Source organism: Anabrus simplex, chromosome 5, assembly GCF_040414725.1.
Source record: "Anabrus simplex isolate iqAnaSimp1 chromosome 5, ASM4041472v1, whole genome shotgun sequence".
Classification (NCBI taxonomy): domain Eukaryota; kingdom Metazoa; phylum Arthropoda; class Insecta; order Orthoptera; family Tettigoniidae; genus Anabrus; species Anabrus simplex.
Window position 1 is genome coordinate 392,737,753 of NC_090269.1, and position 17,089 is coordinate 392,754,841.

A 17,089-nucleotide genomic window follows, 5' to 3' on the forward strand; every position below is an offset into this window, starting at 1 on the left:
TTACTGATCTTTTAGAGTCATCTTTCAGTAATAAGTGTCTGTTTTATCTTTCAGGTGTATGGTGACTGGTTCTTGGGAAAGTGGTATGGACCAAACAACATGACCCTTGGTAAAAGTCTGTGTTTAGGTACAAGGATGAAGAAATTCAATGAAACAACTTTCGAGGCAATATTAGACGTTCATAACGAAACTGCGGCACAGACTTTCACCATAGAAAACTCTGAGAATGCTGGGACATGGCTTGATGTAGGTTAGTATGAAAATATATCCTCGTTACAACACTGAGTAATGGAAACTTCTATCCTAAAGTATCGTGAGACATGTATACCGACTGACGGGCTCATACCTTCACAGGCACGCTGACGATAAGAGGCGAGCACAGGGCTCGAACTTCCTATGAGTCCCAGACTAGCATTAATCTCAGGGGTGATCAGTTCTTAATAGATGTCAAAAATTTAATCAGTAAAAGATATAGGCGCACAAATAAGCACAGGGATGAACGGGGCATGCAAATTAAGGTAGGGGGAAAACTCATTCATGGATATAAATTATGGGACTGGGAAGTGACAACTTAAATTTCATGGGCATACTGGACTATCTACAATAAAAAGATATGAAAACTGTTTCCTATTGAATTTGCAATAAGGAGCAATTTATTTACTTAATTCGCAAATTGCAAGTGATGACAATTATTACACTTAGAAACTTTAATCCTGAAAAATAATACATAAAATAGGATTCACCTCACTACACTGGTAGTATAAATTTGGCGAATTTGCCCCATTGGTCACTGAGGATCGAATCCACGTCCGTATGAGTGGACATTTCACCGCTGGAAATCTTCTTTGGAAGACGTGGGCATGAGAGTAAACTATTTACCATCATCTCCACGTTCCATAGGATATGAGTCACTTCCGGATATGTACATTCTAATAGGCCGGATTTCCACTGTGGAAATGTTATCGTATCTAAAACGAGAACTAATTGTACGGACGAGCTCTCCCCTATCTAACCAGATTTACAAACATGCCAGAGGTAGCTCGTCAACTCAAAGCTTATCTCATTATTTACATTTGTCAGTACGACAACAACGTACGGGGAGGTTACTTATTACGTTCACACAATTAAGATATGTGTCGTCCGTGGGTTATTTCGCACATACTGCCAACTACCTTCCATGAAATTAAATAGCGTATGGCTTTTTGTGCCGGGAGTGCCCGAGGACATGTTCGGCTCGCCAGGTGCAGGTCTTTTGACTTGACGCCCGTAGGCGACCCGCGCGTCGTGATGAGGATGAAATGATGATGAAGACGACACATACACCCAGCCCCGTGCCAGCGAAATAAACCAATTAAGGTTAAAATTCCCGACCCTGCCGGGAATCGAACCCGGGACCCCTGTGACCAAAGGCCAGCACGCTAACCATTTAGCCATGGAGCGGGACACTACCTCCCATGTGGAGTACCAATAATGGTTCCGACTAATCCGACACATGACGACAGTCCCTATCATATTTTCCTATGATTATTAACTAATTATCATTCTCTTCACATATCTGATTATTATTATTTATTTTAATTACCATCAATTATTTTATTACTATCATTCATTTCAATTATCACCCTATATTTGATTATTATCATTTATCACCCGGAATGATCATATGCTAACCTTCGCCGACGTATCAATGAAGGTTCGTGTTTCCTCGTAATTAATCCGCACAAATGAATGGTTTTTATAATAATAAATTCTTCTTCTTCTCCTTCTTATTATTATTATATTCGTAACACTGAATCATCATCCAATAAGTATTTTAATTTCATTTCACCAGGAATAATATTGTAAGTTCTTCTCCTGCTTCTTCAAATTACTATTATTATTATTTTCATCAGTGGAGATTATCATTATCGTAGTACGCATTCATCATTGATTTAATAATTTTGTTTTACCTTTATTATTAATCTCAGAAATAATCTAACAAATTTCTTCCTTTTATTCGTCCTCAAATTATTATTATTATTATTATTATTATTATTATTATTATTATTATTATTATTATTATTATTATTATTATTATAAATTAATTTTACTTGTCACACTGCAGTTAACCATATTTATGTTTAATGCATAAGCGTTTACAAGTTCCGTCTAGTTTTGGCAGTAAGCAATCAATTAAGACATGACCTACTTGGATAATTATTATTATTAATTTGAAAATTTAATTTTAATTTTAATTTACAGTCTTTAGAATTTAGTCCCATTATGAACCAACATCGGTCGAAACAATATAACGGTATTTGGAACCGCAACCTTCATTCTCGTACTGCCGTTAATTTTATGGGTATACCATGTCCTCCCAAGACAAATCTCAAATCCCATGGCAACTCCCATCTGGGAATCTCCAGTACCTGCGATTGCTAAATTAATCCTTCCTTTTCATTTGAATTTCATTTATTGCACTGGAACTCTTCAAACATTTAATTCACTAATTAATCATCGGTGCGTAGACTTTCCTGCCACTCATAACACCGGAATCGGCATATTGTATCGATTTAGGCCTCGAGATTAATCTATTTCTTCATCAACATCAGTACGGCTCACCTTTCACCTCATGCCGGATTTTTGTTCCGCACGAGTTCAACATCAAAATTGGGCTCGAACCACTCTGGACCTTCAACATAGCGTGACCATCATATCCAAGTGCCTCTATCGCTTCTAAACAAATATTTATGATCATTATAGAGTCCAAAAACGTCAAATCAACAATTTATGTTAACATCCAATTTACTGCCTGAATTAAAGTCTTTTACGCCACATGTTATCTACATAGCTATATTACTTTAACTAGCGAACTCACAAAGCATTATTATTATTTCTATTCACTTTAACTTGCACACTCAGTAAGTATTATTATTATTATTATTATTATTATTATTATTATTATTATTATTATTATTATTATTATTATTATTATTATTATTATTATTATTATTATTATTATTATTTCTCATGACCTTCCGTACGCAAGCACGTAATTACACACCCTGGCACGTCCATATATCTGGATGTCTGGTAACAAATATGCCTACCTAAGGTATAAATAATCATCGCAGTGATTGAAAATCAAAATAAACTGGGTTAGCACAACGAAAAACCTGACACTTGAAATAAACTTCAATCAAAGTATCACAAACAGCATGCATTAACTGAAAGATATAACCCCATATTTACATTATATACATCAAGCAAAATAAGCAATTAATTAGTCCAAGCCATAATTACGTTAATATAACACAGTTCATCGGCCTATCTCAATAAAATCATGAATTCAGGAAGCGATCCATGCGGTACGTTAGATGACCATGATTAATTTAAACTTATCCCCGTCTTATCGCGATAACATCCCCAAATATATCAATTTTATGTACTCATTCCTATGTAGAATTCCATTGTCTCGTGGCGGTTGAGAAGCCTCATGGCCCCATATTTATTTACTCGTTCATCTTGACGAACTTTATAACATTAACATAAAAAGCACTCCTGGGCGATTACCCATTAATAACGCCTTAATTATGAATTGACACTATTTTATACAATAAAACACTTATAGGTGCCTAAAGACCCATTACACTTTCACAGCTCTTCTCTTCGCTTGCGCCCGAACCACAAGCCGTGACACTTTACGACGATGTGTCGTTTTATCCGACCCGGCGCGTATCGCGGATGTCAACCGGCACTTCCCGAAATCTTCATAGGCCGTCTAGTGCTCGCCACGCTCCTACAGTTTCCTGCTCCGGATAATTGTTTCACAGTCCATCTTGAACGTTATTAATTCAGGCTCCGCACACTGCCTTCATAAAGTACTATCGGCTTTCCGTTGATAATTTCTTTTCAAATCAGATGAAACTTTTTATAAAATTCAACATGTAATTATAATCTCACTGTTCGTTTTCATAACGACTCACGTACTTTCAGCTCTAACTGACTTAGAATGCGTCCCGAGGTACTGACTTGCAGTGTCAACGTGACAAAGTATCAGACTGCTTCAAACTGTCCCAAACAACTCTCGCAAACAACTGTCCTTGTGAGTTTTTTTTAAGTTTTTTTATGGCCTCCGACATGCTATTATTTCTAAGAAGAAGAAAGAGATAGCAGGGAAGAGTGGGAAGTGATACAAGGAGTATCTGCCTGTTTCCATGTCAGACACGCTACCAGGCGAGATTGTATTAGGTATATGGTGTTGAAGTATGGTATTGAAGGGTCAGGGAAAAACCACATAGGCAGAAAGAAGAAAGAGCCTACATGTAAAACCTGACATCTTTTGATAGCACATGCAAGGATGTGGGCTGGAAAAAGACCAGAGGTTATGTTAGTTAGGAACAGGTAACATGCACAAAACATAAACCAATTCCTCGCCGTTCCAGTTATTCAGGGGATCAGTCCTTCTGGGCACTGCTGTGACTAGCGCGGTCCTTGCCGGCTGCGGAGCCATGCGTCAAGTACCACTAGGGCCTGTCGCACGACTCCACCTCCTTGGGGTACCTCGTACCCAGTCTCCGATCCCGGAGAATGAGGCCAAGCCCGCCGAGGCGGGGCCCACCTGGAAAGGGGTGGGTCATGGCGCCGGGCCTCCTTCCTCTCTGCCCGCGCCATGGCCCGGGAGACAGGGCAACTGCGATGGGAGGCCGGGTGGCCCCCCGAGCAGTTGGCGCACACCGGCGCGTCTCTAAGTGTTGCGCAGGCCGTGTAGTAGTGATCACCACCACAGCGGTTGCACCTCACCTCGAGCCCACAGCTGACCTGACGGTGGCCCCACCTCAGACAGCGGAAACACTGCAAGAGCTGCTGAGGGGGACGTTTCACTCTCACCTGACTGCCGCTACCCGCTGAGGTCCTCTCCTGATTGGCTCCTCGGTTGACTGCAGTCCTGGGAGCAGTCCTGGGTTGCGGCTTGGCGGTCCTCTCCTGGTGGGCCAGCGTCGCCTTCTGCTTCCTGGTGCGGCGTCGTCTTCTTCTTCTTCTTCCCGGGGGTTGCTTCTCGGCGGGGGAAGAGGCCTCGTCCTGGTGGCCCTCTTCCCGGCCTGGTGACCCCGGGGTAGTTGGTGGCTCCGCTGCGTCGCCATCTTCTTCTTTCCCCTGGCTGGCGGCGGCGTCGGTCGTTCCCGAGGTTTGCTTCTCGGCGGGGGAAGAGGCCTCGCCCTGGTGGCCCTCCTCCCGGCCTGGTGACCCCGGGGTAGCTGCCGACTCCTCTGCGTCGCCATCTTCTTCTTTCTCCCGGCTGGCGGCGTTGGTGGCGTCGGTCGGTGCTAACACTCGACTGCGTTCCCTGTCCTGGGGGGCGCACATCGAGGTCTGCAACTCGACAGACGTACAAGCAGGCTGGACCTGGGCAGCAGTCTCGGTACGCCAGGGGGCGTCCTTCTCCACCGCTGTGCTGCTCTCCACCATCACGGGCGCGTTCCTGGTTTGCGCCCGGGTGACAGGCCCTTCCTGGTAGGCCTGCGTCTGCGACCACTTCGCCCAGGTTGTCACCTTGTTGGTCTGCGTGTACTTCGTGGAGTACAGCTTTCCAACTGGAGTCGCGCCGTCGCGGCGCTGGGTAGTGTCCTTGTGAGGTTCCACTCCCTAGTATTTATGGACGATGTGGTTTCCCGCTTGGGTCATTCGCGGTCACTCTCGATGGAGGGGGGTTGGTTTTCACAAATCGGCACTTGCACGTCGATTTGGATCTCATAATTTATCCCACTTTATAAAATGGCGATACACATTCACGTGTCGTATTCTTATCTCATATCGTTCGGAGATCACGAATATATTACTCGATTTCTGTCTTCCACTTTTCGCGCGCTAAGTCGGCGTCATTGCTGGTGTGATCTTTCTGAGCAATAGCGATACAGCGTGGGTCTATTCCTTGAATTCTATATTTTAATTGATCAAACTTACAATTAATTAACATGGGGATGATCTCTAAAATATCCCATCTGTTCAATTCGGTGGCTGGAACATTTTTATCATTATTATCTGAGAAGATAACTGGAGTTCGTATTGTATTCTGTCATGTTGGTGCATCTATGAGCCATTTATAAATTTTGTCATTGACTGAAACTGCAGCAGTTAGTTTAAATATCTCTCTTCGACAACTTGACGACAATATGCCTGGAGGCACGGGAAAGTTTATTGCGACTTCTCCGTATTGGTGACATAGGGGTAACTGTCTTGTTCAGGAATAAACATTCCGGCACTTCCTGGTAGCAATCCGCCCTATTGTTATGAGTGCTCCTTTCTAATTTCGTTACTAATGGATCGGCCATTCGTGCACTTCTTGCTTAGGTTTAATCCTTTTAATTTTCGACATGGAAGTACATCACCCATTACACAGGCTTAAATCTCCTGGTGACAGCTTGTCGCAGTACGTCTAACAATGTTGAAATCTTTCGGTCCACTCAACTAACAGTGTATATTTCAATATTCTCATATGCCTGAATTTAATTTATAATACCAAATCATGAAGTATCTGGTCGATCTCACCCGGGTACAATAGCTGGTGTTTAAATTGAATACTTCACAATATGTGATCCGTTGCGCGAAAAGGGATCTAAAGGCGGACTTTTCATTTTGAGACTTTTGTTTTCAAAAATTTGGCATCAGACAATAATTAAAAGAAAGTGTTCATGCTCCTCGATGCAATTCTTTAGAAGATAAAAATTATTGACTGTTGTTACTGAGGAAACTGGATTTTGAGAAAAAATACAGTTGTCACTAATTTTCTTAGCGGGCTTTCATGACATCGAGTGGCGAAGACTCGAACTGCTGCATAAATTACTTTGTTAAGGAGACCCTTACGTAGCGCAAGAATTCACAACATAGAAATGTAACTCTTATATCTCGGGTACTGTGTTCAGATCGGCTTGAATCTTTCCGTTGCCGACTTCGAGTACCTTTCCGCACATTGGGTCCCATAACGTTGGCTTGTCGCTCCTGGCAGGAGCGTACTGCACTGTATGTTCGCTTGTCGCTCCTGGTAGCGGCGTACTGCACTGTATGTTGGCTTGTCGGCTTCTGGCAGGGGCATACTGCACTGTATGTTGGCTTGCCGCTCCTGGTAGGGGTGTAGTACACTGTATGTTGACTTGTCCCCCCTGGCAGGGGTGTACTGCACTGAATGTTGACTTGTTGCTCCTGGTAGGGGAGTGCTCCATTGTATATTGGCTTGTCACTCCTGGCAGGGGCGTACTGCACTGTATGTTGACTTCTTGCTCCTGGTAGGGACGTACTGTATTGTATGTTGACTTGTCGCTCCTGGCAGGGGGGTGCTCAACTCTATGTTGGCTTGTCGCTCCTGGTAGCGGCGTACTGCACTGTATGTTGGCTTGTCGCTCCTGGTAGTGGCGTACTGCACTGTATATTGGCTTGTCGCTCCTGGTAGCGGCGTACTGCACTGTATGTTGGCTTGTCGCTCCTGGCAGGGGCGTACTGTACTGTATGTTCGCTTGTCACTCCTGGCAGGGGGGTGCTCAACTCTATGTTGGCTTGTCGCTCCTGGCAGGGGCGTACTGCACTGTATGTTGACTTGTCGCTCCTGGCAGGGGGGTGCTCAACTCTATGTTGGCTTGTCGCTCCTGGTAGCGGCGTACTGCACTGTATGTTGGCTTGTCGCTCCTGGCAGGGGCGTACTGCACTGTATTTTGACTTGTCGCTCCTGGCAGGGGGGTGCTCAACTCTATGTTGGCTTGTCGCTCCTGGTAGCGGCGTACTGCACTGTATGTTGGCTTGTCGCTCCTGGTAGCGGCGTACTGCACTGTATGTTGGCTTGTCGCTCCTGGCAGGGGGGGTGCTCAACTCTATGTTGGCTTGTCGCTCCTGGTAGCGGCGTACTGCACTGTATGTTGGCTTGTCGCTCCTGGCAGGGGCGTACTGCACTGTATGTTGACTTGTCGCTCCTGGCAGGGGGGTGCTCAACTCTATGTTGGCTTGTCGCTCCTGGTAGCGGCGTACTGCACTGTAGGTTGGCTTGTCGCTCCTGGTAGCGGCGTACTGCACTGTATATTGGCTTGTCGCTCCTGGTAGCGGCGTACTGCACTGTATGTTGGCTTGTCGCTTCTGGTAGCGGCGTACTGCACTGTATGTTGGCTTGTCGCTCCTGGTAGCGGCGTACTGCACTGTATGTTGGCTTGTCGCTCCTGGCAGGGGCGTTCTGTACTGTATGTTGACTTGTTGCTCCTGGTAGGGGAGTGCTCCATTGTATGTTGGCTTGTCACTCCTGGCAGGGGCGTACTGCACTGTATGTTGACTTGTTGCTCCTGGTAGGGACGTACTGTATTGTATGTTGACTTGTCGCTCCTGGCAGGGGGGTGCTCAACTCTATGTTGGCTTGTCGCTCCTGGTAGCGGCGTACTGCACTGTATGTTGGCTTGTCGCTCCTGGTAGTGGCGTACTGCACTGTATATTGGCTTGTCGCTCCTGGTAGCGGCGTACTGCACTGTATGTTGGCTTGTCGCTCCTGGCAGGGGCGTACTGTACTGTATGTTGGCTTGTCACTCCTGGCAGGGGGGTGCTCAACTCTATGTTGGCTTGTCGCTCCTGGCAGGGGCGTACTGCACTGTATGTTGACTTGTCGCTCCTGGCAGGGGGGTGCTCAACTCTATGTTGGGTTGTCGCTCCTGGTAGCGGCGTACTGCACTGTATGTTGGCTTGTCGCTCCTGGCAGGGGCGTACTGCACTGTATGTTGACTTGTCGCTCCTGGCAGGGGGGTGCTCAACTCTATGTTGGCTTGTCGCTCCTGGTATCGGCGTACTGCACTGTACGTTGGCTTGTCGCTCCTGGTAGCGGCGTACTGCACTGTATGTTGGCTTGTCGCTCCTGGTAGCTGCGTACTGCACTGTATGTTGGCTTGTCGCTCCTGGCAGGGGCGTACTGCACTGTATGTTGACTTGTTGCTCCTGGTAGGGACGTACTGTATTGTATGTTGACTTGTCGCTACTGGTAGCGGCGTACTGCACTCTATGTTGCTTGTCGCTCCTGGTAGGGGCGTACTGCACTCAATATTGGTTTGTCGCTCCTGGTAGCGGCGTACTGCACTGTATGTTGGCTTGTCGCTCCTGGTAGCGGCGTACTGCACTGTATGTTGGCTTGTCGCTCCTGGTAGCGGCGTACTGCACTGTATGTTGGCTTGTCGCTCCTGGTAGCGGCGTACTGCACTGTATGTTGGCTTGTCGCTCCTGGTAGCGGCGTACTGCACTGTATGTTGGCTTGTCGCTCCTGGCAGGGGCGTACTGCACTGTATGTTGGCTTGTCGCTCCTGGTAGCGGCGTACTGCACTGTATGTTGGCTTGTCGCTCCTGGTAGCGGCGTACTGCACTGTATGTTGGCTTGTCGCTCCTGGCAGGGGCGTACTGCACTGTATGTTGACTTGTTGCTCCTGGTAGGGACGTACTGTATTGTATGTTGGCTTGTCGCTCCTGGTAGCGGCGTACTGCACTGTATGTTGGCTTGTCGCTCCTGGTAGCGGCGTACTGCACTGTATGTTGGCTTGTCGCTCCTGGTAGCGGCGTACTGCACTGTATGTTGGCTTGTCGCTCCTGGTAGCGGCGTACTGCACTGTATGTTGGCTTGTCGCTCCTGGTAGCGGCGTACTGCACTGTATGTTGGCTTGTCGCTCCTGGCAGGGGCGTACTGCACTGTATGTTGGCTTGTCGCTCCTGGTAGCGGCGTACTGCACTGTATGTTGGCTTGTCGCTCCTGGTAGCGGCGTACTGCACTGTATGTTGGCTTGTCGCTCCTGGCAGGGGCGTACTGCACTGTATGTTGACTTGTTGCTCCTGGTAGGGACGTACTGTATTGTATGTTGGCTTGTCGCTCCTGGTAGCGGCGTACTGCACTGTATGTTGGCTTGTCGCTCCTGGCAGGGGCGTACTGCACTGTATGTTGACTTGTTGCTCCTGGTAGGGACGTACTGTATTGTATGTTGGTTTGTCGCTCCTTGTAGGGGCGTACTGCACTCTATGTTGCTTGTCGCTCCTGGTAGGTGCGTACTGCACTCAATGTTGCTTGTCGCTCCTGGTAGGGACGTACTGCACTGTTTGTTGTGTTGTCGCTCCTTGCAGTCGCAATTGTATGGAAATGAAAGTGAAAGGGAAATCACATTTTATTTTAATATTATTGAATATTTCATGACCGTAAATGAACAATAAGTTCTGCACATGAGGACCCTCTTATAATTATGCTCACAGTCGTGTAAAAATTTTAAGTGTGGTAGTTGCTACAGTTGCTCCGCTAGCCGGTAGCTTTGCATAAATTTGATTGCGCAAATACCATCATAAGGACGTCATCGGTCATCAGCCACATAGTCTTTAACTTGCGTCGTTTGGAAGCTACAATAAAATCTATAATATGCGTGATGGCGTAAGCAAGTTCTGTTACAATGAGTATGTGTCAACGCTACCGTCAGGCAGTTATTCAGTAGACGATATTCATGATTGCGTTGAAAGTACGTAAATTGAACAGTTTACTGATGAGAGTTTTGGAAATAATAATTACAAGTTCTCAATTACTGTGAGCAACATCACACATAAATGTGTAATTGTGGCTTCATTCAAGCATCGAAGTGAAAATCGCATCGAATGGTACGGACCACATCCGAAGTTTGTGAACTTTAGACAGTGTATGCATGAACTTTTCCCTTCTTTACAGTACCTGATAATGATTCTGAAAGGAACTAAACACATGGATGACATCAAGGTAAGAATTAAATCAACTCCTTCGCAAAGCATAATATGCATAGTATAATATATTTTGAAAACTTAATTTCATAAATAATACATATGTTTTTAAATTTGTATGTTACAGGAGGCTTTACAATTTTGCAAGCATGTTACATCTTCACGGTAAGATGTTAAGGACTACTGCAACTTTCTCGGCAGCATAACAAAAACTCTAGTAAAAGCCGGTTGTAGTTTGTTTATTTCTGTGAATATTTTCACAATAAATATTTCATTAAATTTAAAATATTTTATTTATTGAATTCCCTTTGCCTCTTCACAATTCTCAAATATTTCCCTAGTAGTCGCCATTTTATTTTTATGAATGTACAGGCTGAAGAACTACTAGTTCTCTCCTCATCACAACCGTTGTTCGCCGCTTACCGCGCTCCTATCCAACCTCACTTAGTCACCTCTTGTTATTTTCGATATAGACGGCACGGTAAACCCTTGCACCTAAACACATACATACAAAAGTTCAAAATTAGCGCCTATGTCATCCGTCATGCATACATGCATGCGACGCCTATCCGAAGGATGGAGAACTGCTTGTCGTTTCTTTAGATAGATAGAGAACACCCCCCCCCCCAATCGCCCAGCAATCCTACTTTCTCCCACGGGTGATACAGTGCGTGAGTAATTCGGTTTACAGTAACTTGCAAACTCGCCATACGAGTGTGCCTCATCACTTCTTATTTCCTCAGCATGCTGATTTACATGCGCACATGCGTACTAGCTATTTTCCTTGTTATGTCTCTAGCGGGATCTAATAGTCATTTGTTTACAGTAACTCACGAAGTCGCCGCGAGTGTGCACTGATATGTCTCTATCGGGATCTGATTAAAGATCCAACGAAGAAAGTGCCAGGTTTCGATCTTCCTCAACATGAGTGGGCAAAACTTAACCGTTTCAGAACAGGCCACGGCAGGTGCCGATATTTGATGTCAAAGTGGGGATATTGTGAAAGTTCTGCGTGTGAGTGTGGTGCTGAGAAGCAGACATTGCTTCATGTTGTTGAGAGCTGTCCACCGCAGCATTTAAGGATGGTTTACGGGCTCTGCATGAATTGACACCAAGTGCAGTGGACTGGTTGTCGAAGCTGGACATTCTAGTTTAATTACCTCTATAGTTTAATTTGAATGTTAATTGTATATTTTTACACATTACGCTTGTAGATGCCATACGATAATAATAATAAAATAGGGATCTGATAGGCATTTGTTTACAGTAACTCACGAAAGTCCGCGTAAGAGTGCACTGTTATTTCTCTAGCAGGAAATTTGTTTACAGTAACTCACAAAGAACGCGCCTATATATCTCCCCTCCCTGCACAGTAACTCGCGATGTCGTCGAGAGAGAGAGAGAGAGAGAGAGATGTGTTAACGCGCAGGCGCACTACCATTCCCCCATGTTCCATCCAATCGCCACCCGCACGACCATGCAATGATAGTCAGTGCACAGAGAGGTCGGCTGCCAGTTCCTTTATGGGAACGCGGCCATGCCTGACTAAGAAGCCGGCAATATTTTTGGTCGAGGACTGGGGGGCGGTCCCCTGGGAGAGAGAAAGAGAGAGAGAGAGGAAAATGTCTCACTCACCCTTCCCGTATTTTTGGTAAAGGGCTCGGAGGTAGCCAAGGCCCCACACCGCTGGCTGCGCAGAAGCGTGTGACTGGGTAAGACATGTCCATGCGCCTACCGCCATGTTGCGGGCGCTCCTCAGCTTGACGCAGAGATCGTATGGAATTCGAGCTTTAACTTAAATTTCGCACACATGAAAACATCCGCCCTACAAAATTAATGACAGTCTACACCGACTACCGTGTACACACCCAATAAATATGCATAATATGGAGATTGTAGTAATATTAAAATATATTTCTGTAAAAAAATCTGAACAATCTACACAAATCCTTTGGATAGCCCATAGGTGGCGCACCCAGAAAAGAAAAAACTTTAGCAGACTGAGGCCCCGGGTTCAGTCCCCGGCCAGGTCAGAGATTTGTACCTGGATCTAAGTGCTGGTTCGAGGTCCGCTCAGCCTATGTGATTACAATTGCGGAGCTATCTGACGATGAGATAACGGCCGAGAGGATTCGCCGTGCTGACCACATGACACCTCGTAATCTGCAGGCCTTCAGGCTGAGCAGCGGTCGCTTGGTAGGCCATGGCCTTTCGAGCCTGTTGTGCCATAGGTTTTGGTTTGGATTGGATATGAAATAACGTAATTGGATGAGCAGACGTTAAGTTATCATTATTGTGTGATTTGGATTTAGGTAAATGCTGCCTGACATTTGTTACACTGGAGGTAGTCTTCTACTGTGTATTTTTTAAAATGAAATGAATGTCTAGGGCTAGTTTGAGTTTCTCTGCGTGGTTAGGCTTAAGTTTTATTTTTTCCAATTTGCTTTACGTCGCACCGACACAGATAGGTCTTATCGCGACGATGGGATAGGAAAGGCCTAGGAATGGGAAGGAAGACCCCGTGGCCTTAATAAAGCCAGCCCCAGTATTTGCCTGGCGTGAAAATGGGAAACCACGGAAAACCATCTTCAAGGCTGCCGACAGTGAAGTTCGAACCCACTATATCCCGGATGCAAGCTCACAGCTGCGCGGTCTTAACCGCACGGTTACCTCGCCCGGTTAGTCTTAAGTAAGAATGTTATCATTTAAGATGTAAAACCCTCCTCGTAATATTATCTTCTTAAATATTACTGCTTTTACAAACTCATTCTGAATCAACATTATCTGAGCACATACATATTGAAAGTGCGTTCTAATTTTTCTCTAATATGCGCTCCATGATTTACACCAGAAATAAAATAGATGAAACTGAAAGTAAAGCACTTGCAAACAAAAAGATTAATATTATAGTGAACAGTTATTTTGATTAGCGTTTTCTACTGCAGACTAGGATTGATAATATTGTAATGAGCTTTATTTCTTTATATTGTCAGATTTTTCTGGAATAGCGTATTAACAACTGTATTCTTTTATTATAAAGCAAATGGAAAAAGTTGGAGAAATGAAGACATACGATACTAATAAATCATTTTTCAGATAATTGATAATAATTTGAAGCAATACCGTACCCTAATATGAAAAGGTTTTATCAAGTTGTATCAATCATATCTTACGGATTCTAGGCCCAGCTTTATCAAATTTGTAATACCGCAACACAGTTTGTGTGAAAAATATGTAGCCTTTTTCAGAACAGCTGTTTAGTTGTAAACAATTATCTCCGATGAATTGGAAAAAGACAAAAAAAGAAGCCTAAATATTCTAAATTTCATGTCCATGCGTTCTCTGAATCAACCACTCTATAACCTGTTTAGTTCTCGATTATGTTAAATGAAAGTTATTTTATAACAGTTCAATTTCTACTCACATGTGAAAAGAAATACCAGATCCCTTCTGATAGCAACCTGTAAAAATGAAGGCTGCACACGAATTCACCCTCGTGAATATCTTTCCATTCCACAAGTAAGGCCTAACTTTATGCCTAATATTGCCGAAACTACTGTAATATATCAGCTCCCACATTCATTGAAAATATTTGACAATATTTTATCACTCCGCCACATATAATACTAAAACAGATCCACTAACAGGAATGATTCAAATCGAAAACATGCAAGGATCTGTAAACATTACCACGTGCTAGCCATGCAATCGAAGCTGAAGCGCCCGCAACATGGCGATGCGCGAAAGTGTTCAATATTCCGCATAGCATCAGCGCGCTCTGTGTGTCTAGATAAGTAATATTAAAGTCTTTGGAGGTAGCCCCAGGGAGGGAGGAGAGGGCACCCTCCCAAACACCGAAATCTCGCTCACTAACCTAACCCAGTGAGGTTAGTTTAGCGTCCGTGGTTGCAGGTTAGGTTAAGACATCGCGACGTCATAACCTTACCTACGTGAGGTTAGGCCTACTCACGTAGGTAAGGCTTGATATCATAATGACGTCATTGACTAGGGGTCAATGACCTTGCCTGCAAAAAATTCTTGCTGACTTAGTAAAAATTCGAATTTCCTGCCAAAATTGCTGGAAAATGCTGACGTAGCGCACATTGTTTTAGAACATACATAGCGCTACATCTATGTGCTACTAATGTGCTTTTCCACTTTGAAACTTATTCGTTCCTTCGATAATATGATATTTGTATACATTAGTGTACATTTATAGCCAGTTTAATGGACTCCTTTTTAACTGAACATTAGAGACATTTACATTGCCAAATAATTTTATATATGTGAGGTTTTACCTTGTAAATTAACTCGTTCAGATCCACTAAAATAAATGTATTAGCACGCTCCAAATGTTTCCTTTTGTGTTTCAGGTGCAGATAATACAGTCCAGGTGATCTACCTGTCTGCAGATGTTTCTGTCATGGAACTCGCCTATTGTACTAAAAACGAAACAGAACATGGCCTTATACTGCTAAGTAAACAGTTACCAATAAGTCCGGAGAAGAAAGCTGAAGTCCTTCATGCCGAGGAGATTGCAGGAGTGTCAGAACACATTCATTTCTTCAAGTGGGAGTCTGAGGCTACCTGTCCGTCCGCCTAATGTGCAGAGCTGCTAGCATACAAATTTCACAATTCATTTAAAATTTCCCATTTTATTTAATTCAAGTAACTTATATAAAATATATTAAAATATGTGAAAGTAAATGCAATTTGTTAATTAAAATATATGAACGCAGTTGCAATTAAAACATCATTCTTAGAATAGGTTTTATATCTACGAAACGAGATAAATATGTACATATTTAAATTGGGGTAGACTGAGTGGCAAGTTTCTTTAACCCATGACAATTGACGTGGGTTATTTTGTGACCCACGATAGGTTTATTGAATAGGAGTTGTAATATTTACGACATACTGACCGTATTCACCATACATTCCTTTCCTCACATTCCTTCTGTATTTCCTGAGGGCAGTTAGCTCCTAGCAAAAGGGATAAATTACAAAGGGAGAGGTAATAGTTTCCATTGTGTCCTGTTAGAATATGATACATCAATCAAGTCTGCAGGATGAACAGCTCAGTACTTAATTTTCACGATCGCATTGTATTGAAAATAAACTTTCATATTATTTGCACATGGAGAATAGAATAGAATAGAATAGAATAGAATAGAATAGAATAGAATAGAATAGAATAGAATAGAATAGAACACTCCCATCAACCAGTTTCATATCGCCTGAAATTGGGGAGAGAGCATTCCTTTATTGCAGTTCATTTACTTGATACATTCTTTTGTTTTAATCTTCTGCAAGTATTTGACTGTTACTACGTTAAATAGTGTACTTGAAGCTAATAATGTCTATTTTCATTGCACAAATTATCACCACGTTTTCTTTCTCTTTGATTTTTTGTCCTAGATGTAGTGCACTTCTACAGATTCTAGGACAAACAGTCATCGTATCTTTCATTCATTAGGTTATTGATTATCTTTCTCATTGCCTTTTGTACATATCTTTCAATATACAAAAATATTTTGATAATCTTCCCAGCGTATTCCATTCTTTGTTTGATAATTTAATAACTGTATAAAATTCCTTTTCTCTTTCTATTTTTGTTTTATATTCACCACCCAAATATTTAGCTCTTTCGTTATTTTTCCTCTTTCATTATTTATCTACGAAATAAACAATGGTTTTGGTTATGTTTATCTCCCAGACACTTATTTTATATTTCCCCATTAGCCACCACACCACACCTCTTAGATCTCTATTTAAAAATATTTCTTTCCTTATTCATATAATTTGAATCATTTCACAGAATTCCGATAATGTTCCTTTAGTCTTACATTCTATAAGAGATGTAAAGTACAGAACAAAAGTGGCCAATCAGACACCAGTGGTAACAGTACCAGATATGTAGCATAGATCCTCTCCGACAGACGAAATATGATCTACGCCACTATAGTTCAGTCGATTACAGCAACTTTCGCGAAATTTGAAAGTTGTGATTTAGGATCCTAAACGTCCACGTGGGAATCTCAGGTTCTAGGCGTGCTAGTACCTAATTTTATATTTTACTCTTCTTCTTCCTTTTTTACTTTATCGATGCACACTAGCAAATAAAGGTATATCTAAACATATGTGACGAACACCGTGGATGATTCCTAGGATTTAAAAAAGAAATAATAACTCAATGAATATATATCCTATCTTAATGATGAAATTTGTTGTTCGTCGGCCGTTTAATTCACTGACGAGTCGTTTCCTGGTAGAAGTTCCTCTAGAAGTTCGCCGCACCACGAAGTCTATGCAATACGGGGCCTAAGGACACTTTAGTTTGCATGGGCGTAGGATTCCGGACGAGGTTGAT

General features: G+C 43.3%; 1 protein-coding gene across 1 annotated transcript in view; it reads left to right on the plus strand.

Moving 5' to 3' along the window:
- Positions 1 to 15,484, plus strand: part of LOC136874980 (uncharacterized) — a 37,212-nt gene extending 21,728 nt beyond the window's left edge. The window contains exons 2-3 of the mRNA XM_067148691.2: positions 55 to 250; positions 15,093 to 15,484. Coding sequence (XP_067004792.2) covers positions 55 to 250; positions 15,093 to 15,322 — 426 coding nt within the window. The 3' untranslated portion in view covers positions 15,323 to 15,484. The remainder of the gene's footprint in view (positions 1 to 54; positions 251 to 15,092) is intronic.
- The last annotated feature ends 1,605 nt before the right edge of the window (positions 15,485 to 17,089 follow it).